General features: G+C 40.4%; 4 protein-coding genes across 4 annotated transcripts; all 4 read left to right on the forward strand.

Moving 5' to 3' along the window:
• Positions 1-1,155: 1,155 nt before the first annotated feature.
• LOC311497839 (extracellular calcium-sensing receptor-like) lies at positions 1,156-5,085 on the forward strand (the record flags this gene model as incomplete). The annotated part of the gene is made up of 9 exons (XM_084558203.1): positions 1,156-1,355; positions 1,589-1,883; positions 2,051-2,137; positions 2,367-2,636; positions 2,761-2,967; positions 3,111-3,386; positions 3,595-3,822; positions 3,914-4,037; positions 4,131-5,085. The coding sequence occupies 9 exons, from the start codon at positions 1,156-1,158 to the stop codon at positions 5,042-5,044; spliced, it is 2,601 nt and encodes an 866-aa protein (XP_084414329.1). The 3' UTR covers positions 5,045-5,085.
• A 2,417-nt stretch (positions 5,086-7,502) lies between these two features.
• Positions 7,503-11,174, forward strand: LOC311498594 (extracellular calcium-sensing receptor-like). The gene is made up of 9 exons (XM_084559255.1): positions 7,503-7,570; positions 7,841-8,135; positions 8,292-8,378; positions 8,595-8,864; positions 8,989-9,195; positions 9,340-9,615; positions 9,691-9,918; positions 10,017-10,140; positions 10,233-11,174. Exons 1-9 carry the CDS (start codon positions 7,518-7,520, stop codon positions 11,144-11,146), a joined length of 2,454 nt encoding a protein of 817 aa, XP_084415381.1. The 5' UTR covers positions 7,503-7,517; the 3' UTR covers positions 11,147-11,174.
• Positions 11,175-13,709: 2,535 nt separating this feature from the next.
• On the forward strand, positions 13,710-23,641 carry LOC311498618 (extracellular calcium-sensing receptor-like). Its single transcript, XM_084559280.1, has 9 exons — positions 13,710-13,822; positions 19,400-19,694; positions 19,854-19,940; positions 20,153-20,422; positions 20,892-21,086; positions 21,169-21,444; positions 21,594-21,821; positions 21,919-22,042; positions 22,129-23,641. The coding sequence occupies exons 1-9, from the start codon at positions 13,713-13,715 to the stop codon at positions 23,037-23,039; spliced, it is 2,496 nt and encodes an 831-aa protein (XP_084415406.1). The 5' UTR covers positions 13,710-13,712; the 3' UTR covers positions 23,040-23,641.
• Positions 15,723-17,476, forward strand: LOC311498620 (extracellular calcium-sensing receptor-like). Its single transcript, XM_084559282.1, has 2 exons — positions 15,723-16,382; positions 16,476-17,476. The coding sequence occupies exons 1-2, from the start codon at positions 16,304-16,306 to the stop codon at positions 17,387-17,389; spliced, it is 993 nt and encodes a 330-aa protein (XP_084415408.1). The 5' UTR covers positions 15,723-16,303; the 3' UTR covers positions 17,390-17,476.
• Positions 23,642-25,049: the final 1,408 nt, after the last annotated feature.

The raw sequence follows: 25,049 nt of genomic DNA on the forward strand, positions 1-25,049 counted from the left end.
TCAACTTTACCAATATTTATATTCCATTTCATATTACACCATGGGGCCTGGCTGGGCTCAGGAGAAACAAGGTGGACCTCCTCCCTGTGGACCCACCACCTGTAGGAGAAGGCACTGCAGTTGGGTGCAATGTGAGCTGGGCAGCAGGAAAAGGCGAGGACCTGGTTCACTATGTTGGTGGGGAAGGAAACCAAGCTGTGGAGTGGCAGGCTGAAGTGGTGGTACCCATCCATAAAAAGGGGAACGGATGGTGTGCTCCAACTATTGGGGTACCACACAGCTCAGCCTCTCGGGGGAGGTTTGCTCCCTGATACTGGACACAATACAAATTTGTATTATGTATTTACCTATAGTCACCCAACTGAACAAGAAGCAACTGATCAGTGTTTTCATTAAAAAATCACTTGCAATATTACATCATTATTCCTGTTTGCAAACTGATCATTAATTTTTACATTCCGTGGAACATGAAGCAAAAACACTTTGAATATTTTGGAAAATGTATGTGAATGTAATGTCATCATTCAGCTTTCAGCCCTCACTGCTAACACTGATCTTCTATTAACCTGCTGTTGCAAGGTATATACTGGCCTACATCCATTTTTAGGGATATTAAATTCGCTAGAAATAGGCCGATATAACATATATTCAGATATAATCAATGAAACAAACATCGCAGTCACCAACTTTTGTTGTATGTGTCTACCATCTAGAGGTCATTTTACTTAATTTTGCTGAGTGACAGTGAATGTTTACTTTGCATTATAGTGTATTTCCTTAGGTTTAAAACGACAGAGCTGTAACTTTGTCTACAGTGTGAAATACACATACACAGATAGATAAAGACTCAAGATAGCATAACAAAGTGAAACAAACCTCAATAATGAGTCACTCAAATCAAAATTTTAACTGTTGAACAAAAGATGTTATTCACATTAATTCTGCTTGAATACAAAATAATATCACGTGTGATGAATTTTAGGTCCAGCCCCTTCTACCTCTTTTGTCCTGATGGGTGGTTTATAGGAATAAAGATGATTGAAAATTAATAAAAAGGGTGGGACAAAGAAATAACATATAGTGACTGATTCAGGAAAGGGGAAAACCAGAGGGGAAGTCATGCAGCCACTTTTACACACCAACTTGCTCTTGCTCATGTTGTTGTATTCCTATTTTTCCTCTGCAGCATCCTCCCCTCCGTTCTCCTCATCCTGTCAGTTACAGGGGCAGTTTCATCTAAATGGGATTCACAAGTCTGGAGATGTGGTTCTGGGTGGACTATTTCGAGTCCACTTCTTTTCTGTAGTTCCTGACCTATCTTTTACCTCTGAGCCACAACAGCCTTCTTGTCATGGGTGAGTGTGTCAGGGAAACAACAAAAATTTAATGTATATTTAATAATCAAATATATTACAAAAGTTATGCATTTATTTATCAAACTTTGGTTAAAATATTAAAATGATTGTACATATTCATTCAGATTCAGATACTGTCTGAACCTATAACTGTATAATGTTTATATAGTTTGCATAGCTATTGTATGTTATTGTCATAGGTTCCATAGTAAACTGTTAAATGTTTGTGTTAGTTTTGATGTTGTAGGATTTAGACGTGTCCAGACCATGGCCTTTGCTATTGATGAGATCAACAGAAACTCCAACCTGCTACCTAATGTGACTCTGGGATACAGTCTGTACGATAACTGTGCAAATGTTGGAATTGGATTCCGTGCAGCACTGTCATTAGCAAATGGTCAGGAGGAGACAATTATATTAGATAAGAAATGTTTAGGAAACCATCCAGTCCTAGGGATTGTAGGTGAATCTTCCTCTACACGTTCTATTGCCATCTCCTCCGTGTTAGGTTTGTACAGAGTACCCATGGTAAGTTTTCTGCTTAACCATCTAATGATTCCTCTGATGATTCCTCTGTAATTAGACCGAATTACAAATTTTGTCTCAGTTGTACATGCCATGCAGTCAATCTTTAAATATCAAAGAGCTGATAAAGTATTCAAATTATTTCAGGATGCACTCTGTGTCTTTCATAGGTGAGTTATTATTCCACATGCTCCTGTCTGAGTGACCGCCAAAAGTATCCATCCTTCTACAGGACAATACCAAGTGATGATTTCCAGGTAAAAAGCCTAAGAACAGAATGTAATGTTTCAATCAAAACATATGAACAGAATATGAAGATATTTATGTGTAAAAATATTTTTGTATTTGTCTTCAGTATTTTTTTGGAATCAGTGTCATGGCATTGTCACAGAAAGCAAAACTTGAATGTTATAATTAAACATGGTTCACTGTGTATCATATTCATCAGATATTTCACAGTGCACTTTTTCCTCTGTGTTCTCTCAGGTGCGTGCTATGATTCAGATTCTAAAGCACTTTGGTTGGACTTGGGCAGGTCTGCTGATCAGTGATGATGATTATGGACTCTATGCTGCCAGATCCTTACAGTCTGACCTTAGTCTGTCTGGTGACGGCTGTCTGGCTTACATAGAGATTCTGCCCTGGGGCAATAATCTAGTTGAACTAAGGAGGATTGTTGATGTGATGAAGAAATCCACAGCTCGTGTGGTCATAGTGTTTGCACATGAGAGTCATATGATTAACCTCATGAAAGAGGTTAGGATTCAAACACTATTCAGCTATAAATTGATATAATAACGCACTAATTCAGTTAGAATGAGACTTAATTTTATTGGCATGACAATATCAGTTTCTATATTCGTTAAAATTTGATTCACAGGTCATAAGACAGAATGTAACAGGCCTACAGTGGATGGCCAGTGAAGCCTGGACAGCATCTGATGTGCTTCAGAGCCCTCACCTCATGCCGTACCTGGGTGGCACACTGGGCATTGCCATCCGTCGAGGAGAAATACCAGGGTTCAGGGAATTCCTGTTGCAAACACGTCCTGATCTACACCACAATAACAGCTATGAAAATAGCACGGTGAAGTCTTTACCCTGCTATCAATTACTTGAAAGAATCATATTTTGTTTTTACCCTGCAGGTCTCTATTTATAAGAATATTTTAATGTATTGTTTTGTATTGTATTGTTTCAACCACATATTTTTTAAATCATATATTTCAGGTAAATCAGTTTTGGGAATTCACATTTCAGTGTAGATTTGCACCACCTCCAGCAGGTTGGGTGGAAGGTGGGGGAACCCTGTGCACTGGACAGGAAAATCTAGAGTTTGTGGAGACTGAACTTTTGGACATTACGAATCTCAGAGGAGAGTATAATGTGTACAAGGCTGTTTATGCTCTGGCCTATGCTCTTCATGATATGCTGCAGTGCAAACCTGGGAGAGGTCCTTTCAGTGGAAACAGCTGTGGAAATTTGAAAGGGCTAGAGCCGTGGCAGGTGTGGGATCAAGTTACACGTCACCTTTTGACTGAATCTTGTGCTATGATATAAAAACGACTGAATACAACGTTCTGAAAGTTATAAAATGCTTAATTTTCTGTTGTTAGTGGTTTGACTTCACTTTAAACCAAATAATTTGATCACTACTTGCAGTATGTTACAGGCAGAGAGTGCCGGATTTGAGTATTGTTTTCTTTCTTGACAGCTTCTGTATTACTTGAACAAGGTCAACTTCACCACAACATTTGGTGATCAAGTGTCATTTGATGAGAATGGTGATGCCTTACCAATATATGATATCCTGAACTGGTTGTGGCTCCCTGATGGAAGAACTATAGTTCAGAATGTGGGTGATGTTAAAAAGTCAGCCTTCAGAGGTGAAGAAATTACAATTGATGAAGACAGAATCTTCTGGAATTTCAAACCCAAAAAGGTCTGATTATTTCACCCTATATTGACCAATATTTAAGTTATTTTAGCAGTGTTGCATGGTGTAAAATATCCAATACCTACTCTCCCTATAGCCACCCCGATCAGTTTGTAGCGAGAGCTGTCCTCCAGGTACTCGCATGGTGAGAAAGAAGGGACAACCTGAGTGCTGTTTTGACTGCATCCCTTGTTCTGAGGGAGAGATCAGTAATGAGACCAGTGAGTGTTCACAGTTAAATAATTATCTTTTTTCTTTTTACTTTGGGTATATTACATCCCATATATATCTTACTAACTTGTCCTTTTTGCCAGACTCCATGGAGTGCATAATTTGTCCAGAGGACTTCTGGTCCAGCCCCCAGCGTGACCACTGTGTTCTCAAGAAAACCGAGTTCCTCTCCTACCATGAACCTCTGGGTATCTGCTTGACTGTCACCTCATTACTAGGCACATTTATGTGTGCTATTGTTCTAGGGATATTTATCTATCATCGCAGAACACCCATAGTACGTGCCAACAATTCTGAACTTAGTTTTCAGTTGTTGCTGTCTCTTAAGCTATGTTTTTTATGTTCACTTCTATTCATCGGACGTCCCAGATTGTGGACATGCCAACTGAGACATGCAGCATTTGGAATCAGCTTTGTTCTTTGTGTCTCTTGCATCCTTGTCAAAACCATGGTAGTTCTGGCTGTTTTCAAGGCCTCAAAGCCAGGAGGTGAAAGTAGTCTCAAGTGGTTTGGTGCTGCACAGCAGAGAGGAACAGTTCTGGTTCTTACTTTTATTCAAGCTGCTATCTGCACTGCCTGGCTTGTTTCTTCCTCACCAACTCCTCATAAAAACACACAATACCACAAGGACAAGATTGTTTATGAGTGTGTAGTTGGGTCCACAATTGGTTTTGCAGTTTTATTGGGTTACATTGGTTTATTGGCCACCCTAAGTTTTATAATTGCATTTCTTTCGAGAAATCTTCCAGATAGTTTCAATGAGGCCAAACTCATCACATTCAGCATGCTGATCTTCTGTGCTGTGTGGGTGGCCTTTGTCCCTGCTTACATCAGCTCACCAGGCAAATATGCAGATGCAGTGGAGGTATTTGCCATCCTGGCCTCAAGTTTTGGCCTCTTGGCAGCACTGTTTGGACCCAAATGTTACATAATTCTGCTGAGACCAGAAAGGAACACAAAGAAAGCTATTATGGGCCGAGGAGTCACCAGCTCATGAAATGAGCAACTTTTTCAAATTCGCTATTTTATGGCAGACAATATTATATTGTTTTGATAGTTTAACACTTTTTTATTTTGCATTCAGCTGTAATCAGTTGACTAAACTATAAGCAATAAAGTAAAGGTATTAAAATTACTTCAATCATCATCACATATTTTCTCCAGTTTTCATCAGAAAATGTTGAATGAATCTGTGATTTATGTTGGTGATCACAGTGTCAGCCCTAAATCTGTCACTGTATCATTTTCTCCAATATTTATATTTATATTTCATGTGATACCTTTTCACAATATACATTCTGTATTTTACATTTGGAACAATATAATGTTTGATCAGAATGCATTTTCTCATGTTGAAAACTTCAGAGCTCTTCTGAAGTAAATATGAATTTCACAGTTGGAGGAGTCCATGTAGATGTTTTACGAAAAGATGAAAAAGTCAAATTCATTCATTCATTTTCCATCTGTTTATCCGAGGTCGGGTTGCGATGGCAATAGGCTTAGTAAGACACTCCAGACGTCCGTCTCAGCAACACATTCCAGCTCTTCCTGAAGGATCCCGAGGCGTTCCCTGGCTAGGTGCGATATACTGTACAATCCCTTCAGCAAGTTCTGGGTCTACTGGGGTCTCCTCCCGGCTGACTGTGCCCAGTAAACTTCCAAAGGGACGTGGCCAGGAGACATCCGAACCAGACGCCCAAACCATCTCAACTGCTTCACTTTGTGCCGAGAATATGGACACAGCTATCGCTTTGGTTATACTAGGACTGGATGGCTTGTAACATTGGTCCTAGTACTCCACACTTCCTTACACAATTAGTAGTGTGATACCCCGATAGTTGGAGCACACCCTCCAGTCCCCCCTTTTAAAAATGGGAACCAACACCCTGGTCTGCCACTCCACAGGTACTGTCCCAGATCTCCATGCAACATTGAACAACATCCAGAGTGTTCAGCATCTCAGTTCGAATCTCATCCACCCCTTGCACCTTGCCTCTGGGGAGCTTCTTAACTATCTGAGCAACCTCTGCAAAGGATATGGACAAGATTTTTTCCGAGTCCTCAGACTCTGCCACATTCTTCAAGGGCATGGTGGTAGGGTTCAGGAGATCCTGAAAGTGCTCTTTCCACAGCCCAACAACATCCCCAGTCCGGCTCAGCAGTTCTCCTCCCAGATTGATCACAGTCTGGGCCAAGCCCTGCTTCCCCTTCCTGAGCTGCTGTACGCTTTGCCAGAACCTCTTCGAGGCCAACCAAAAGTCCTTCTCTATAGCCTCTCCAAACTCCTCCCACACCCAAGTTTTGCTTCTGAAACTGCAGAAGCTGCAGCCCGTCTAGCCTCTCCATATCCACAAGTCCATGCAAATCCCCTAGGTCGACCACGCCCTAGAGGCCTCCTTCTCAGCTTGACAGCTTCCCTCACCAGTGGTGTCCACCGACCGCCACTTTAGGAAATGACAACCTTCTGGCCACTGCTCCCACTAACCACTTCTGCAATGGAAGATTTGAACAAAGTCAATCATAGCAGTATGAACTAAGGTGTACTGGTAACAAGTACACTTATGAGCCACCTTTTGTGGTGCTTGGTGTTTGTTATGGACAATCCCTGACTAGCACTGAAGTTCAGCAACAAAACACCACTCTGGTCCACCAGAGTCTCCAAGAATGCAGAATACTGCAAACTGCTGTTTGGTGCATTTGCACAGACAACAGTCAGAGCTTCCTCCCAGTGATTTGCAGTCGCATGGAGATGACCCTCTTGTTAATTGGTTATGTGTGGAGGTGAGCCCAACTATAACCAGTTAGTTTTCTACCTCCCACACCACCTCAGACTGAGTCAGGCCAGGCCCCATGAAGAAAAACGTGGTGACCAGACGCTGGCTCCAGGAGGGGACCCCAGATTCCTATTCCTATTCTGGGAAAGGTGCTGCAGTGCCCCCCCCCCCCCAAAAAAAAAAAAAACACTCAAATTTAGTCAACACATGAAAAAAAAAAAAAAAAAAAAAAAAAACATCCGAGAGAATAAAGGTAACGTAACAAACTGAAATAGACCTAAATAATATGTCACGCAAATCAAACTTTCAAAGTTATTAACATGGTGATTTACATACTAAATACTGAATACTGAATAATATCACAGAAGCACTTTAGGCCCTGCCCCCTGTACTCTGTTTCTCCCCGATGGGTGGTGTACAGGAATAAACAACACTGAAAATGAATAAAAAGGAGCCACAAAGCAATAAAATATAATGATTGAGCTCAGCAAAGGTGTAAAGCTGGGGGAAGTCATGCAGCCATTTTTACACACCAGCTTGCTCTTGCTTATGTTGTTGTATTCCTACATTTCTTCTGCAGCATCTTCCTCTCCATTCTCCTCGTCTTGTCAGTTACAGGGGCAGTTTCATCTAAATGGGATGCACAAGTCTGGAGATGTTGTTCTGGGTGGACTGTTTCAAATCCACTTCTTTTCGATGTTTCCTGACCTGTCTTTTACCTCTGAGCCACAGCAGCCTTTTTGTCAAGGGTGAGTCTATTGAGGAAACAACAAAAATGAGAAACTGGTTAAATTTTAATGGCATTTGTTACATGTATGTTTAATAATCAAATGTATTACAAAAGTTATTCATTTTCAGGATTTATTTTTCAAAATTTGGTTAACATTTTCTCTTTGAAAATGTTAAAATGATTCTCCCTATTCATCTCTCCGAGCATTGTGTGCTGTTTATATACTTTTCACAGTTATTGTATGTTGTTGTCATATATTCTATTATAAATTGTTCAACTTTTGTGTTAGTTTTGATGTTGTAGGATTTAGACGTGTCCAGACCATGGCCTTTGCTATTGATGAGATCAACAGAAACTCCAACCTGCTACCTAATGTGTCTCTGGGATACAGTCTGTACGATAACTGTGCCAGTGTTGGAATTGGATTCCGTGCAGCACTGTCATTAGCAAATGGTCAAGAGAAGCAAATTATATTAGATGAGAAATGTGTAGGAAACCCTCCAGTCATAGGGATTGTAGGTGAATCTTCCTCCACACGTTCTATTGCCATCTCCTCTGTGTTTGGTTTGTACAGAGTACCTATGGTAAGTTTTCTGCGGAGTCATATAGTGATTCCTCTAAATCAATTAGATCAAATTATAAATGTTTTCTCAGTAGTACATAATGCAGTCAATCTTTAAATATCAAAGAGCTGGTAAAGTATTCAAATAATTTCAGGATGGGCTCTGTGTCTGTCATAGGTGAGTTATTATGCTACATGTTCCTGCCTGAGTGACCGCCAAAAGTATCCATCCTTCTACAGGACAATCCCAAGTGATGTTTTTCAGGTAAAAATCTTATAAAAAATGTTCAACGAAAACATATTAATAGATATAAAAAACAAAAATATATTTTGTCTGACTAACTAGATTTTTTTTTTTTGGAATTAATATCATGGTATTGTCTCAGAAACTAAAACTGGAATGTTATTATTAAACATGATTCACTGTGTAACATATTCATCAGATATTTCACTGTGCACTTTTTCCTCTGTGTTCTCTCAGGTGCGTGCTATGATTCAGATTCTAAAGCACTTTGGTTGGACTTGGGCAGGTCTGCTGATCAGCGACGATGATTATGGACTATATGCTGCCAGATCTTTCCAGTCTGACCTTAGTCTGTCTGGTGACGGCTGTCTGGCTTACATAGAGATTCTGCCCTGGGGCAATAATCTAATTGAACTAAGGAGGATTGTTGATGTGATGAAGAAATCCACAGCTCGTGTGGTCATAGTGTTTGCACATGAGAGTCATATGATTAACCTCATGAAAGAGGTTAGGATTCAAACACCATTCAGCTATAAATTGATATAATAACACACTAATTCAGTTAGAATGAGACTTCACTTTAGTAGCATGACAATATCAGTTTCTATATTTGTTAATATTTGATTCACAGGTCATAAGACAGAATGTAACAGGCCTACAGTGGATGGCCAGTGAAGCCTGGACAGCAGCTGATGTGCTCCAGAGCCCTAACCACATGCCGTACCTGGGTGGCACACTGGGCATTGCCGTCCGTCGAGGAGAAATACCAGGGTTCAGGGACTTCCTGTTGCAAACACGTCCTGATCTACACCACAACAACAGCTATGAAAATAGCACGGTGAAATCTTTGCCCTGCTATCAATTACTTGAAAGAATCATATATTTTTTTTATCCTGCATGTCTAGTGTTTACAAGAATATTGTAATGTATTGTTTTGTATTGTATTGTTTCAACCACATATTTTTTTAATCATATATTTCAGGTAAATCAGTTTTGGGAATTCACATTTCAGTGTAGATTTGCACCACCTCCAGCAGGTTGGGTGGAAGGTGGGGGAGCACTGTGTACAGGACAGGAAGATCTAGAGGTTGTAGAGAGCGAACTCCTGGATATTTCAAACCTCAGAGGAGAGTATAATGTGTACAAGGCTGTTTATGCTCTGGCCTACGCTCTTGATGATATGCTGCAGTGTCAACCTGGGAGAGGTCCTTTCAGTGGAAACAGCTGTGGCAGTTTACATGCACTGGAGCCATGGCAGGTGTGATGTCATGTTACACCTCACCTGTTTCTCCCCTGTTTTTCCTACCTTATTGTCTTATTTATATGTCGACAGCTTCTGTATTACTTGAACAAGGTCAACTTCACCACATCATTCGGTGATCAAGTGTCATTTGATGAGAATGGTGATGCCTTACCAATATATGATATCCTGAACTGGCTGTGGCTCCCTGATGGAAGAACTATAGTTCAGAATGTGGGTGAGGTTAAAAGGTCAGCCTTCAAAGGTGAAGAAATTACAGTTGATGAAGAAAAAATCTTCTGGAATTTTGAAAACAAACAGGTTATATCTGGCCATTTTACCATATTTTGAATCATGTGTAAGTTATTTTAGCAGTGTTGCGTGATGTAAAATACCTAATACTTTCTTTCTCCCTATAGCCTCCCCGATCAGTTTGTAGTGAGAGCTGTCCTCCAGGTACACGCATGGTGAGAATGAAAGGACAACCCGAGTGCTGTTTTGACTGCATCGCTTGTTCTGAGGGAGAGATCAGTAATGAGACCAGTGAGTGTTCATTGTTTAATTTTTTTTCTTTCTTTTTACTTTAACTGTATTACATCCCATATGTATCTTACTATCTTCTCCTTGTTTATAAGACTCCATGGAGTGCGTCAGTTGTCCAGAGGACTTCTGGTCCAGCCCCCAGCGTGACCAATGTGTTCCTAAGAATACAGAGTTCCTCTCCTACCATGAACCTCTGGGTATCTGCTTGACAGTCACCTCATTACTGGGCACATTTATCTGTGCTATTGTTCTAGGGATATTTATCTATCATCGCAGAACACCCATAGTACGTGCCAACAATTCTGAACTCAGTTTCCAGCTGTTGTTGTCACTTAAGCTATGTTTCTTGTGTTCCCTGCTGTTCATTGGACGTCCCAGAGTGTGGACATGTCAGCTGAGACATGCAGCATTTGGAATCAGCTTTGTTCTTTGTGTTTCATGCATCTTGGTCAAAACCATGGTAGTTCTGGCTGTGTTCAAGGCCACAAAGCCAGGAGGTGAAAGCAGTCTAAAGTGGTTTGGTGCTGTGCAGCAGAGAGGAACAGTTCTGGTTCTTACTTTTATTCAAGCTGCAGTTTGTACAGCCTGGCTTGTATCTTCCTCACCAGCTCCCTATAAAAACACACAATACCACAAGGACAAGATAGTTTATGAGTGCGTAGTTGGGTCCACTGTTGGTTTTTCTGTTTTATTGGGTTACATTGGTCTACTGGCCACTCTAAGTTTTGTAATTGCATTTCTTTCAAGAAATCTTCCAGATAGTTTCAATGAGGCCAAACTCATCACATTCAGCATGCTGATCTTCTGTGCTGTGTGGGTGGCCTTCGTCCCTGCTTACATCAGCTCTCCAGGCAAATATGCAGATGCAGTGGAGGTATTTGCCATCCTGGCCTCCAGTTTTGGTCTCTTGGTATCGCTATTTGGACCCAAATGTTACATAATCCTGCTGAGACCAGACAGGAACACAAAGAAAGCTATCATGGGTCGAGGTGTCACCAACTCATGAAATGAGCACTCCTCATTTTTCAAATTCACAAGACAGACAAATCTTTGTTGTTATGGTAGTTCAACACTTTTTAGTTTGTATTCAGCTGTAATCACTTGACAAAACTTGAGGCAATAAAGAAATGTTTTTGAATTATTTCATTATTACATTGTTTTCCAGTTATCAACTGATTGTTTTAGTCTTTCAAAGACAATAAATGCTAAATATGTGAGTGAATTAAGAGAGTATATTCATTACACTTTGCAGAGTATTCACATGCACATGCACATGCAACAATTAATGCACTGAGGTAAACACGGTAATTTATTTTTAAATAAATGCATCACTGACACTCGGAACATTAAATCTATAACACAATCAGAACATTATCTGCTAAGTTATGAGTATGAAGCAGAACAAAAGATGTGTCAATCAAAGAAGCAGTGCCCTCTGTGTATTGTCAGTGTATGCTTCTCCAGGATAATTGTCATTCTCCCTAAATTTGTTAATATATGATTGTCAATAAATTTGTATGTTTCTCACACACACAATCTCTGGATTATGTTCAATGGAAACTGTCTGACCGTTCTTAAACATAAATATGCTTACAAATGTAGCCTCTAATGTTATAAACGACATAAGCTGGAACAGGAAAATATCTATTTTACCAAAAGACAAGTGTAATGTAGATGTTTTACTAGAAGATATAAAATTTAAGTTTTTCAAAGACTAAATTAAAACAATAAAACGAGGATCCTGAGGCGTTCCCTGGCCAGGTGGGATATACAATCCCTTCAGCAAGTTCTGGGTCTACTGGGGTCTCCTCCCGGCTGACTGTGCCCAGTAAACTTCCAAATGGACGTAGCCAGGAGGCATCCGAATGAGACGCCCAAACCATCTCAGCTGCTTCACTGTGTGCCGAGAATATGGACACAGCTATAGCTTTGGTTATACTAGGACTGGATGGCTCGTAACAATGGCCCCAGTACTCTATACTCCCTTACACAATTAGTAGTGTGATACCCCGATAGTTGGAGCACACCCTCCAGTGCCCCCTTTTAAAAATGGGTACCAACACCCTGGTCTGCCACTCCACAGGTACTGTCCCAGATGTCCATGCAACATTGAACAACATCCTGAGTGTTCAGCATCTCAGTCCGAATCTCATCCACCCCTTGCACCTTGCCTCTGGGGAGCTTCTTAACTACCTCAGCAACCTCTGCAAAGGATATGGACAAGATTTTTTCCGAGTCCTCAGACTCTGCCACATTCTTCAAGGGCATGGTGGTAGGGTTCAGGAGATCCTGAAAGTGCTCTTTCCACAGCCCAACAACATCCCCAGTCCTGCTCAGCAGTTCTCCTCCCAGATTGATCACAGTCTGGGCCAAGCCCTGCTTCCCCTTCCTGAGCTGCTGTACGCTTTGCCAGAACATCTTCGAGGCCAACCAAAAGTCCTTCTCTATAGCCTCTCCAAACTCCTCCCACACCCAAGTTTTGCTTCTGAAACTGCAGAAGCTGCAGCCCGTCTAGCCTCTCCATATCCACAAGTCCATGCAAATCCCTTAGGTCGACCACGCCCTAGAGGCCTCCTTCTCAGCTTGACAGCTTCCCTCACCAGTGGTGTCCACCGACCGCCACTTTAGGAAATGACAACCTTCTGGCCACTGCTCCCACTAACCACTTCTGCAATGGAAGATTTGAACAAAGTCAATCATAGCAGTATGGACTAAGGTGTACTGGTAACAAGTACACTTATGAGCCACCTTTTGTGGTGCTTGGTGTTTGTTATGGACAATCCCTGACTAGCACTGAAGTTCAGCAACAAAACACCACTCTGGTCCACCAGAGTCTCCAAGAATGCAGAATACTGCAAACTGCTGTTCGGTGCATTTGCACAGACAACAGTCAGAGCTTCCTCCCAGTGATTTGCAGTCGCATGGAGATGACCCTCTTGTTAATTGGTTATGTGTGGAGGTGAGCCCAACTATAACCAGTTAGTTTTCTACCTCCCACACCACCTCAGACTGAGTCAGGCCAGGCCCCATGAAGAAAAACGTGGTGACCAGACGCTGGCTCCAGGAGGGGACCCCAGATTCCTATTCCTATTCTGGGAAAGGTGCTGCAGTGCCCCCCCCCCCCCAAAAAAAAAAAAAACACTCAAATTTAGTCAACACATGAAAAAAAAAAAAAAAAAAAAAAACATCCGAGAGAATAAAGGTAACGTAACAAACTGAAATAGACCTAAATAATATGTCACGCAAATCAAACTTTCAAAGTTATTAACATGGTGATTTACATACTAAATACTGAATACTGAATAATATCACAGAAGCACTGTACTCTGTTTCTCCCCGATGGGTGGTGTACAGGAATAAACAACACTGAAAATGAATAAAAAGGAGCCACAAAGCAATAAAATATAATGATTGAGCTCAGCAAAGGTGTAAAGCTGGGGGAAGTCATGCAGCCATTTTTACACACCAGCTTGCTCTTGCTTATGTTGTTGTATTCCTACATTTCTTCTGCAGCATCTTCCTCTCCATTCTCCTCGTCTTGTCAGTTACAGGGGCAGTTTCATCTAAATGGGATGCACAAGTCTGGAGATGTTGTTCTGGGTGGACTGTTTCAAATCCACTTCTTTTCGATGTTTCCTGACCTGTCTTTTACCTCTGAGCCACAGCAGCCTTTTTGTCAAGGGTGAGTCTATTGAGGAAACAACAAAAATGAAAAACTGGTTAAATTTTAATGGCATTTGTTACATGTATGTTTAATAATCAAATGTATTACAAAAGTTATTCATTTTTAGGATTTATTTTTCAAAATTTGGTTAACATTTTCTCTTTGAAAATGTTAAAATGATTCTCCCTATTCATCTCTCCGAGCATTGTGTGCTGTTTATATACTTTTCACAGTTATTGTATGTTGTTGTCATATATTCTATTATAAATTGTTCAACTTTTGTGTTAGTTTTGATGTTGTAGGATTTAGACGTGTCCAGACCATGGCCTTTGCTATTGATGAGATCAACAGAAACTCCAACCTGCTACCTAATGTGTCTCTGGGATACAGTCTGTACGATAACTGTGCCAGTGTTGGAATTGGATTCCGTGCAGCACTGTCATTAGCAAATGGTCAAGAGAAGCAAATTATATTAGATGAGAAATGTGTAGGAAACCCTCCAGTCATAGGAATTGTAGGTGAATCTTCCTCCACACGTTCTATTGCCATCTCCTCTGTGTTTGGTTTGTACAGAGTACCTATGGTAAGTTTTCTGCGGAGTCATATAGTGATTCCTCTAAATCAATTAGATCAAATTATAAATGTTTTCTCAGTAGTACATAATGCAGTCAATCTTTAAATATCAAAGAGCTGGTAAAGTATTCAAATAATTTCAGGATGGGCTCTGTGTCTGTCATAGGTGAGTTATTATGCTACATGTTCCTGCCTGAGTGACCGCCAAAAGTATCCATCCTTCTACAGGACAATCCCAAGTGATGTTTTTCAGGTAAAAATCTTATAAAAAATGTTCAACGAAAACATATTAATAGATACAAAAAACAAAAATATATTTTGTCTGACTAACTAGATTTTTTTTTTTTGGAATTAATATCATGGTATTGTCTCAGAAACTAAAACTGGAATGTTATTATTAAACATGATTCACTGTGTAACATATTCATCAGATATTTCACTGTGCAGTTTTTCCTCTGTGTTCTCTCAGGTGCGTGCTATGATTCAGATTCTAAAGCACTTTGGTTGGACTTGGGCAGGTCTGCTGATCAGCGACGATGATTATGGACTCTATGCTGCCAGATCTTTACAGTCTGACCTTAGCCTGTCTGGTGAAGGCTGTCTGGCTTACATAGAGATTTTGCCCTGGAGCAATAATCTACCTGAACTAAGGAGGATCGTGGATGTGATGAAGAAATCCACAGCTCGTGTCGTCATAGTATTTGCACATGAGACGCACATGATTAACCTCATAGAAGAGGTTGGGAATTGCATGCAACTTAGTTATAAATTGATATAATTACACAACTTTTTTTTATCATTTTAGTTTAAGTAACACAGAAGATATGCAGAAATTAATATTTACTTTATTAGCATGAAGATATCAGTTTCTATGTCTATTAAAATTTGATTCACAGGTCATAAGGCAGAATGTAACAGGCCTGCAGTGGATAGCAAGTGAAGCCTGGACAGCATCTGATGTGCTCCAGAGCCCTCACCTTATGCCGTACCTGGGTGGCACACTGGGCATTGCCATCCGTCGAGGAGAAATACCAGGGCTCAGGGACTTCTTGTTACAAACACGTCCTGATCTATACCACAACAACAGCTATGAAAATAGCACGGTGAAATCTTTACCCTGTGATCAATTATTTGAAAGAATAATATTTTGTTTTTCTAACACGCAGTTTTTTGTTTGTTTACTGTATTTCAGGTAAATCAGTTTTGGGAATTCACATTTCAGTGTAGATTTGCACCACCTCCAGCAGGTTGGGTGGAAGGTGGGGGAGCATTGTGCACTGGACAGGAAGATCTAGAGGTTGTAGAGAGTGAACTCCTGGACATTTCAAACCTCAGAGGAGAGTATAATGTGTATAAGGCTGTTTATGCTCTGGCCTACGCTCTTGATGATATGCTGCAGTGTCAACCTGGGAGAGGTCCTTTCAGTGGAAACAGCTGTGGCAGTTTACATGCACTGGAGCCATGGCAGGTGTGATGTCATGTTACACCTCACCTGTTGTGATTTTTTTTTCTCCCCTGTTTTTCCTACCTTATTGTCTTATTTACATGTCGACAGCTTCTGTATTACTTGAACAAGGTCAACTTCACCACATCATTTGGTGATCAAGTGTCATTTGATGAGAATGGTGATGCCTTACCAATATATGATATCCTGAACTGGCTGTGGCTCCCTGATGGAAGAACTATAGTTCAGAATGTAGGTGAAGTTAAAAGGTCACCCTTCAAAGGTGAAGAAATTACAGTTGATGAAGAAAAAATCTTCTGGAATTTTGAAAACGAACAGGTTATATCTGGCCATTTTACCATATTTTGAATAATGTGTAAGTTACTTTAGCAGTGCTGCATGATGTAAAATATCTAAAACTTTCTTTCTCCCTATAGCCTCTCCGATCAGTTTGTAGTGAGAGCTGTTCTCCAGGTACACGCATGGTGAGAATGAAAGGACAACCCGAATGCTGTTTTGACTGCATCGCTTGTTCTGAGGGAGAGATCAGTAATGAGACCAGTGAGTGTTCATTGTTTAATTTTTTTTTCTTTCTTTTTACTTTGGCTGTATTACATCCCATATGTATCTTACTATCTTCTCCTTGTTTATAAGACTCCATGGAGTGCTTCAGTTGTCCAGAGGACTTCTGGTCCAGCCCCCAGCGTGACCACTGTGTTCCTAAGAAAACAGAGTTCCTCTCCTACCATGAACCTCTGGGTATCTGTTTAACAGTCACCTCATTACTGGGCACATTTATCTGTGCTATTGTTCTAGGGATATTTATCTATCATCGCAGAACACCTATAGTACGTGCCAATAACTCTGAACTTAGTTTCCAGCTGTTGTTGTCTCTTAAGCTATGTTTCTTGTGTTCACTGCTGTTCATTGGACGTCCCAGAGTGTGGACATGTCAGTTGAGACATGCAGCGTTTGGAATCAGCTTTGTTCTTTGTGTTTCATGCATCTTGGTCAAAACCATGGTAGTTCTGGCTGTGTTCAAGGCCTCAAAGCCAGGAGGTGAAAGCAGTCTAAAGTGGTTTGGTGCTGCACAGCAGAGAGGAACAGTTCTGGTTCTTACTTTTATTCAAGCTGCAGTTTGTACAGCCTGGCTTGTATCTTCCTCGCCAGCTCCTCATAAAAACACACAATACCACAAGGACAAGATAGTTTATGAGTGTGTAGTTGGGTCCACTGTTGGGTTTTCTGTTTTATTGGGTTACATTGGTTTACTGGCCACCCTAAGTTTTGTAATTGCATTTCTTTCGAGAAATCTTCCAGATAGTTTCAATGAGGCCAAACTCATCACATTCAGCATGCTGATCTTCTGTGCTGTGTGGGTGGCCTTCGTCCCTGCTTACATCAGTTCACCAGGCAAATATGCAGATGCAGTGGAGGTATTTGCCATCCTGGCCTCCAGTTTTGGTCTCTTGGTGGCGCTGTTTGGACCCAAATGTTACATAATCCTGCTGAGACCAGACAGGAACACAAAGAAAGCTATCATGGGTCGAGGTGTCACCAACTCATGAAATGAGCACTCCTCATTTTTCAAATTCAAAAGTACATCAAATCTTTGTTGTTATGGTAGTTCAACACTTTTTAGTTTGTATTCAGTTGTAATCACTTGACAAAACTTGAGGCAATAAAGAAATGTTTTTGAATTATTTCATTATTACATGTTTTTCCTGTGTTCAACTGATTGTTTTAGTCTTTGAAAGACAAAAAATGCTAAATATGTGAGTGAATTAAGAGAGTATATTCATTGCACTTTGTAGAATATTCACATGCACTAACAATTAATGCACTGAGGTAAACAAGGTAATTTATTTTGAAATAAATGCATCACTGACACTCACATAATCAGAACATTATCTACTAATTTATGAGTATAAAGCAGAAAAAAAGACGTGTCAATCAAAGAAGCAGTGCCCTCTGTGTATTGTCAGTGTATGCTTCTCCAGGCTAATTATGTAAAAAATAAAAAATAAAAAATAAAAACATAATGTCTGTGAGGATGCATGAGGTGAATGAATTCCACCAGATGTTGAGAAGCACCAACTACATCTACATAAAGTTGTCAGTATTTGAAACCAACTGTTAAAGCTGTAGTATTAACAACTGGCTATTGTAAACTTTGATGAAATCATAACTTTTGTCTGCCATGTAGTCTGTACTAGGGGTTGTACCTACTAGTCAACTGGTCGACTTTATTGCTGTGCCATGATGCTAAGCAGAAAGTCAACTAGTCGCTGATCACGTGACATTAACAACTGCTTCCAAGAAAACGGGTGAGTTCTATTATTTGATATTGTTTGTGCGGTTGAAGTGTTTTTTGTCCTTGATGTCAGTTAATGCACCATGCGAGAAATGGAGTTTCATGGTAGAGGTTATAGTTTGCCGAGCGAGAGCGAGAGCCATATATGAGAAGTGTCAGACTGACGGTGTTTATAGCATGGGCTACGGCCGACAGTAGGCTATCAGTAGCCCGTGCTCAAACTTCAATAACCTCGCAGAACAGTCTCCGTAGCATCCTTTGTGTGAGACCCTAGAATATGTATTTAAGTCAAGCATATAGATGTCATTGTTGCAAAGCATTACTTACTACTATGTTTTTATGTGTGACGTCGATGTTGACGCGACTTTCACCCTTTCACCACATATTAGCTGACTTTAAAAAAAAAAAAAACAGAAATCGTTCAACCTCTACTACTCGTTTCAAATATGAAGGCATTAGGAAAGAGACTCTGCGACATTAAATAAATAATGTATAAAAGCAGTGTAGAGATAACATGTTTTTTTTCTGTAGATATCAATCATTACAGACACACAATTAAAATTTGGATTGGCAAAGTTACTAACGCCGTCTTTGTGAGATTGTATTTACATTAATTCTGATTGAATACTACATGATAGCACATGAAATGCATTATAGGCCCTGCCCTGATCTACCCTGATTGGTGGAGTGCAAGACTGAAAACTGCTCTGAATTAATAAAAAGGTGTGACAAAGCAGCAGTGCTAAGACGAGTGTTAAATGAGACAAAAGACATGCATTCACTTTTGCACGCCACCTTGCTCTTGCTTTTGTGGCTGTATTCCTGCGTTTCCTCTGGTGCGTCCTCCCCTCCATTCTTCTCCTCTTGTCAGTTACAGGGACAGTTTCATCTGAATGGGATTCACAAGGCTGGAGATGTGGTTTTGGGTGGACTGTTTCAAAGCAACCTCTTCTCTGTCCTTCCTGATCTGTCTTTTACCTCTGAGCCTCATGAGCTTTCTTGTCATAGGTAAGTATGTCACTGTGACAACAAAACTGAGCATTCGGGAAGAAAATAATAAGATAATTGGATGATTTGAAAAGAACACTGTATATATTCCTCTTTAAATATTTTATGTACACTAATTTAATATTTGCTCCTTTTAAATGTTGAAGTAGTTTTTACTATTCATCTGACTTGCATATTTAAACATCACAGATTTGTATAGTAAGTTGTATTTGTTATAGTAATCCATTTCTGTTTTTTCTTTGTGTGTGTGTGTTAGTTTTGATGTTGTGGGATTTAGACGCGCCCAGACCATGGCCTTTGCTATTGATGAGATCAACAGAAACTCCAACCTGCTGCCTAATGTGACTCTGGGATACAGTCTGTACGACAACTGTGCCAACCTTAGAATCGCATTCCGTGCAGCACTGTCATTAGTCAATGGTCAAGAGGAACAAATTATACTAGATGAGAACTGTGTAGGAAACCCTCCAGTCCTAGGGATTGTAGGTGATTCTTCCTCTACACGCTCTATTGCCATCTCTTCTGTGTTAGGTTTGTACAGAGTACCTATGGTAAGTTTATGCCTAATCATCTAGTAATTCACTTCAATCAGTGAGATCTGATTTCAGACTTAATGTCAGTTGAACACACAATGTAATCAATCTTAAAATTTGAAATAGTCTGTAATATCTTTGAATAATTTTAGCATGCAAATTCTGTGTCTTTCATAGGTGAGTTATTTTTCCACTTGTGCCTGTCTAACTGACCGGCAAAAGTATCCGTCCTTCTTTAGGACGATCCCAAGTGATGCTTTCCAGGTGAAAATCTATCAGCCAAACTTAAATGCAAAACTTTCCAATAATAGAAATATTATTAGAATTATTGATTTTAATATTTATTTTTATTTTTTTTGCAGAATATTCTTAGTAATTAAGCCTCAGAAAACAGTGCTGGTTAATGTTAATGTTTCGCTGTATATAACATCAGATATTTTACTGTGCGCTTATCCCTCTCCTCTGTGTTCTCTTAGGTGCGCGCTATGATTCAGATTCTGAAGCACTTTGGTTGGACCTGGGCAGGTCTGCTGATCAGTGATGATGATTATGGACTCCACGCTGCCAGATCCTTCCAGTCTGAGCTGAGTCTGTCAGATGAAGTTTGTCTGGCTTACATAGAGATTCTGCCCTCCGCCAGTGACCCAGCTGAAGCAAGGAGGATTGTGGATGTGATGAAGAAATCCACAGCTCGTGTGGTCATAGTGTTTGCACATCAGAGTTTCATGATTGACATCATGGAAGAGGTAAGAATTTAAATACATTTTAAATATATCCATATATATATAAAAATTCAAAATTTCAACATTAATATTGAATTTTTTAATACATCAGTGTGAAAGTTACACTAAAAAAATTTCTAAACACAAGAACTAGATTGACCAGATGACAGAGGGCCTTCATTATTTTCTTTCATTGCTCCTGGGGGAGTCTTTGTGTGCTGCATAAGCTTCATTGCACTAACTAGCCACACCTGTGAGAGTGTGGAAGAAACCATACAATGGCTTACCCTTTGTGTTGTTCTTGTTTTATAAGGGAATTAATGAAACAATCAACTTATTTTTGTAATTCTGTCCGTCTCCACTTCATGTTGTGACCCTCGAGCCAAGTCGTAACAAAGTGGAGCCTTTAACTGTGCAACACCTGTATTTACCACAATTTAGAAGATTAGACACTAAATTATCAGAGTTTAAATATTTTGTATAATTTACACAGGTAGTGAGGCAAAATGTGACAGGCCTGCAGTGGCTTGCCAGTGAAGTTTGGACAGCATCTGATGTGCTCCAGACCCCTCACTACATGCCATACTTGGGTGGCACACTAGGCATTGCCATCCGTCGAGGAGAAATACCAGGGCTCAGGGACTTCCTGTCAAAAATACATCCTGATCTATACCACAACAACAGCATGGTGAGATTTTAACCCTCAATTATGGTGTTTGCTAGAAAAATGTATTATTTGTTTGTAACACATTGGGTTTAATATGTTTCAGATACATCAGTTTTGGGAATTCACATTTCAGTGTAGATTTCCACCACCTCCAGAGGGCTGGGTGGAAGGAGGGGGAGCACTCTGCACTGGACAGGAAAATCTAAAGTCTGTGGAGAGTGAGTTCTTGGACATTTCAAACCTAAGATCAGAGTATAATGTGTACAAGGCTGTGTATGCTCTGGCCTATGCCCTTGATGATGTGTTGCAGTGTGAGCCAGGCAAAGGGCCTTTCAGTGGTAATAGCTGTGGGAATTTGCAAAGACTGGAGCCGTGGCAGGTGTGATCAAGTTACACCTCACTGTAAATTATTTAGCAGAACATTTCATTGTGGTGTTTAGTGTTTGAATATAGTAACTGTCACGGTGCCTGCTTAGTAATGATTATTTTGTCTGTTATCGTGAATTTTTCTCGATTTGATTTCCACAGCTTCTGCACTACATGGAAAAAGTCAACTTCACTACATCATTTGGTGATCAAGTGTCATTTGATGAGAATGGTGATGTCTTACCAATATATGATATCCTAAACTGGTTGTGGCTCCCTGATGGAAGAACGATAGTTCAGAATGTGGGTGAAGTTAAAAAGTCAGCCTTCAAAGGTGAAGAAATTACAATTGATGAAGACAAAATCTTCTGGAATTATGAACTCAAAAAGGTTTCCTTTGATTTATTTTTTTTTTTTCTGAATGCTCTATAGCACTATTGCAGTTTACAGCAGTGTAAAATGACTGATACTTGTTTTCTCCCTATAGCCACCCCGCTCAGTTTGTAGTGAGAACTGTCCTCCAGGTACACGCATGGTGAGAATGAAGGGGGAACCTGTGTGCTGTTTTGACTGCATCCCTTGTTCTGAGGGAAAGATTAATAATGAGACCAGTGGGTGTTCATTGTTTCTTTTTTATTTTTTTAATTTAGACATATTAAATCCCATATGTATCTCACTCTCTCCTCTCTTTTGTCAGACTCCCTGGAGTGCCTCAGTTGTCCAGAGGACTTCTGGTCCAGCCCCCAGCATGACCACTGTGTTCCTAAGAAAACCGAGTTCCTCTCCTACCATGAACCTCTGGGTATCTGCTTGACAGTCACCTCGTTGCTGGGCACATTTATCTGTGCTATTGTTCTAGGGATATTTATCTATCATCGCAGCACACCTATCGTACGTGCCAACAATTCTGAACTTAGTTTTCAGCTGTTGTTGTCTCTTAAGCTATGTTTCTTGTGTTCACTACTATTCATTGGACGTCCTAGAGTGTGGACATGTCAGCTGAGACATGCTGCATTTGGAATAAGCTTTGTGTTTTGCGTATCATGTATCTTGGTCAAAACCATGGTGGTTCTGGCTGTGTTCAAGGCCTCTAAGCCAGGAGGTGAAAGCAGTTTAAAGTGGTTTGGTGCTGTGCAGCAGAGAGGAACAGTTCTGGCTCTTACTTTTATTCAAGCTGCAATCTGTACTGCCTGGCTTGTATCTTCCTCACCAGCTCCTTATAAAAACACACAATACCACAATGATAAAATAGTTTATGAGTGTGTAGTGGGGTCCACTGTTGGTTTTGCAGTTTTATTAGGTTACATTGGTCTACTGGCCTTCCTCAGTTTTCTAATCGCATTTCTTTCGAGAAATCTTCCAGACAGTTTCAATGAGGCCAAACTCATCACTTTCAGCATGCTGATCTTCTGTGCTGTGTGGGTGGCCTTTGTCCCTGCTTACATCAGCTCACCAGGCAAATATGCAGACACAGTGGAGGTATTTGCCATCCTGGCCTCCAGTTTTGGCCTCTTGGTGGCGCTGTTTGGACCCAAATGTTACATAATCCTGCTGAGACCAGAGAGGAACACAAAAAAAGCTATCATGGGTCGTGTTAACACCAACTGACCAAAATAAAATTCTTCTGAATCCCCAAAATGATCAGAATCAGTCTCATTACTCCATCATTATCAGTTCCACATCTCTGCCAATGATGCAAAGTGTATTGCCTGAGGTGACCCGCTTAATTTGTAAATTACAGGCAGGCTAACTCACATTGCATTGAACAGTTGAATTTTGCAGATAAGATCAGACAAGATAATCCTGTAATTTATCCTGCAGAGGCAGCAGTACCACAAGGAACCAATAGATAGCTGCTATCTATCAGTTCAGCTGCTTTTGATGTAAACTACTGTTGTATTAGGAAAAGAAGGAAAAATTAATTTGCCCCTCACAATGGTTTCATTTAGTACATGTGCATTTAATTCTAGGACCAGCAATTCCACAACAAAAGGGAAATAAAGAGACATTATGCAAGAGATTTCAAGTGCAATTGTATTATTTAGCTTTTTTGTCTCTGTTTTAACACAGCCGAATGATCACTCACCCTCCTAAGAGGGTTTTAGACGTGTTTCTGAGTAGTTACCTCTCCATGGAAAGTATGGCTGGCGTGCCTTCCTGATCCATTACTTTACACATGAATGTCCTGATTCCTAGGAACATGACTTCCCTAGAATGATCTGGGCAATTTCCACCCACATTCAAATCATCCCAAGGGGCGGGATGGAAATCCTCTATGGGACATAGCTTGATGCTGACTGGACTATGTTAAGAGACATGATGAAAGATTACAACAGTGACAATTCCTGACTGTTAGACAAACACTGTGTTTAAATGTGGTTAAAAAAAAATCCCTCTTGTCCTCCCAGTATGAACAAAAAGTGTCTGCAGGGTCATGCCTAATATGGCAATAAGTGGCTACAGATCTTCAAGTTACTATTTAGCAGCTAAACATGTGTAGTGTACTGTGTTCACTGTTCTAAGACGCAAAATAAAGTTCTTGTTCACAGAAAGTTACAACAGTGTCTTGGTCCTCCCTACACTCAAGACCACTGGGGAAGCCATTTCTATGTTCTCGTGCACAACATCCAAGCCTGCCAGGGATACTGCTGATGACACCATTTGGCAACAGATTAACAGATCTTGCCCACTCTCCCTGGTGAGATTCCTTGGCCGACTGCTGCAGCCTGCAGGTGACCCTCCACTCTGGCCTGCAGCTATGCCTGTGGGTGCAGTCCCAAGCTGAGGAGGCACTTCTGTACTGGGTGAATGCATAGGAGGAAGCAGTGGAAGGATATGCACCATCGCTGCTATCAGTCCTAACAGCACAGTTGACAGGAGACCCCTGAACCATAGCTGCACATGTGGCAGTCAGTCCCTGAAAGAGACAGCCTCTGTAGACCGGTCAGTGCTTTTTCAATTTTTTTAATTATGTCACAATAATTGTTGCTTTTCACCTTGCTAAACTGATAAAATACAGCTGTACAATGCTTACAAAGTTTTGCACTGTATGTTATTTTTTACTATAAATAGTGCTATTTTTGTGTTTGTTTTGATGAACTTGGATTTAGGCGGGCTTAGACCATGACCTTTGCTGGTGATGAGATAAAAAGCAACTGGGATTCAGTCTGTACAGTTTGCTGCTACCATCTAGTGGTCATTTCACTTTTTCTGATACAAAGTGACCATTCAGGGACAAAGATGTTTTTTAAAACTGTATCTTTCAGGTTTTTAAATTACAGACTTCAATGGAAGAACATTTGTAACTCAATTCAAGTCAAGTACATGTAGATGTCTGATTAGAGGATGAAGCGGTGTAACTTCATCCACACCATAGCATGCACATTGACGTCCAATTGATGTGGCAAGCTCCCGTAAAAGTTCCTATAAAAGTGAATATCATCTTCTTGCTGACATGTTTATTTTATTTATTTATTTTTTAATGAATTGGCCTGAAAACCTAAAATGATGTCAAATGAAATGCATTTTAGGCCCTGCCCCAATCTGCCTCTATGGGTGTTGTGCATGACTAAACAACACTGCAAGTCAATAAAAGGAAATGACAATGCTTTAAAACTT

This window comes from Chelon labrosus (assembly GCF_963514085.1).
Source record: "Chelon labrosus genome assembly, chromosome: 13".
Taxonomy (NCBI): Eukaryota; Metazoa; Chordata; class Actinopteri; order Mugiliformes; family Mugilidae; genus Chelon; species Chelon labrosus.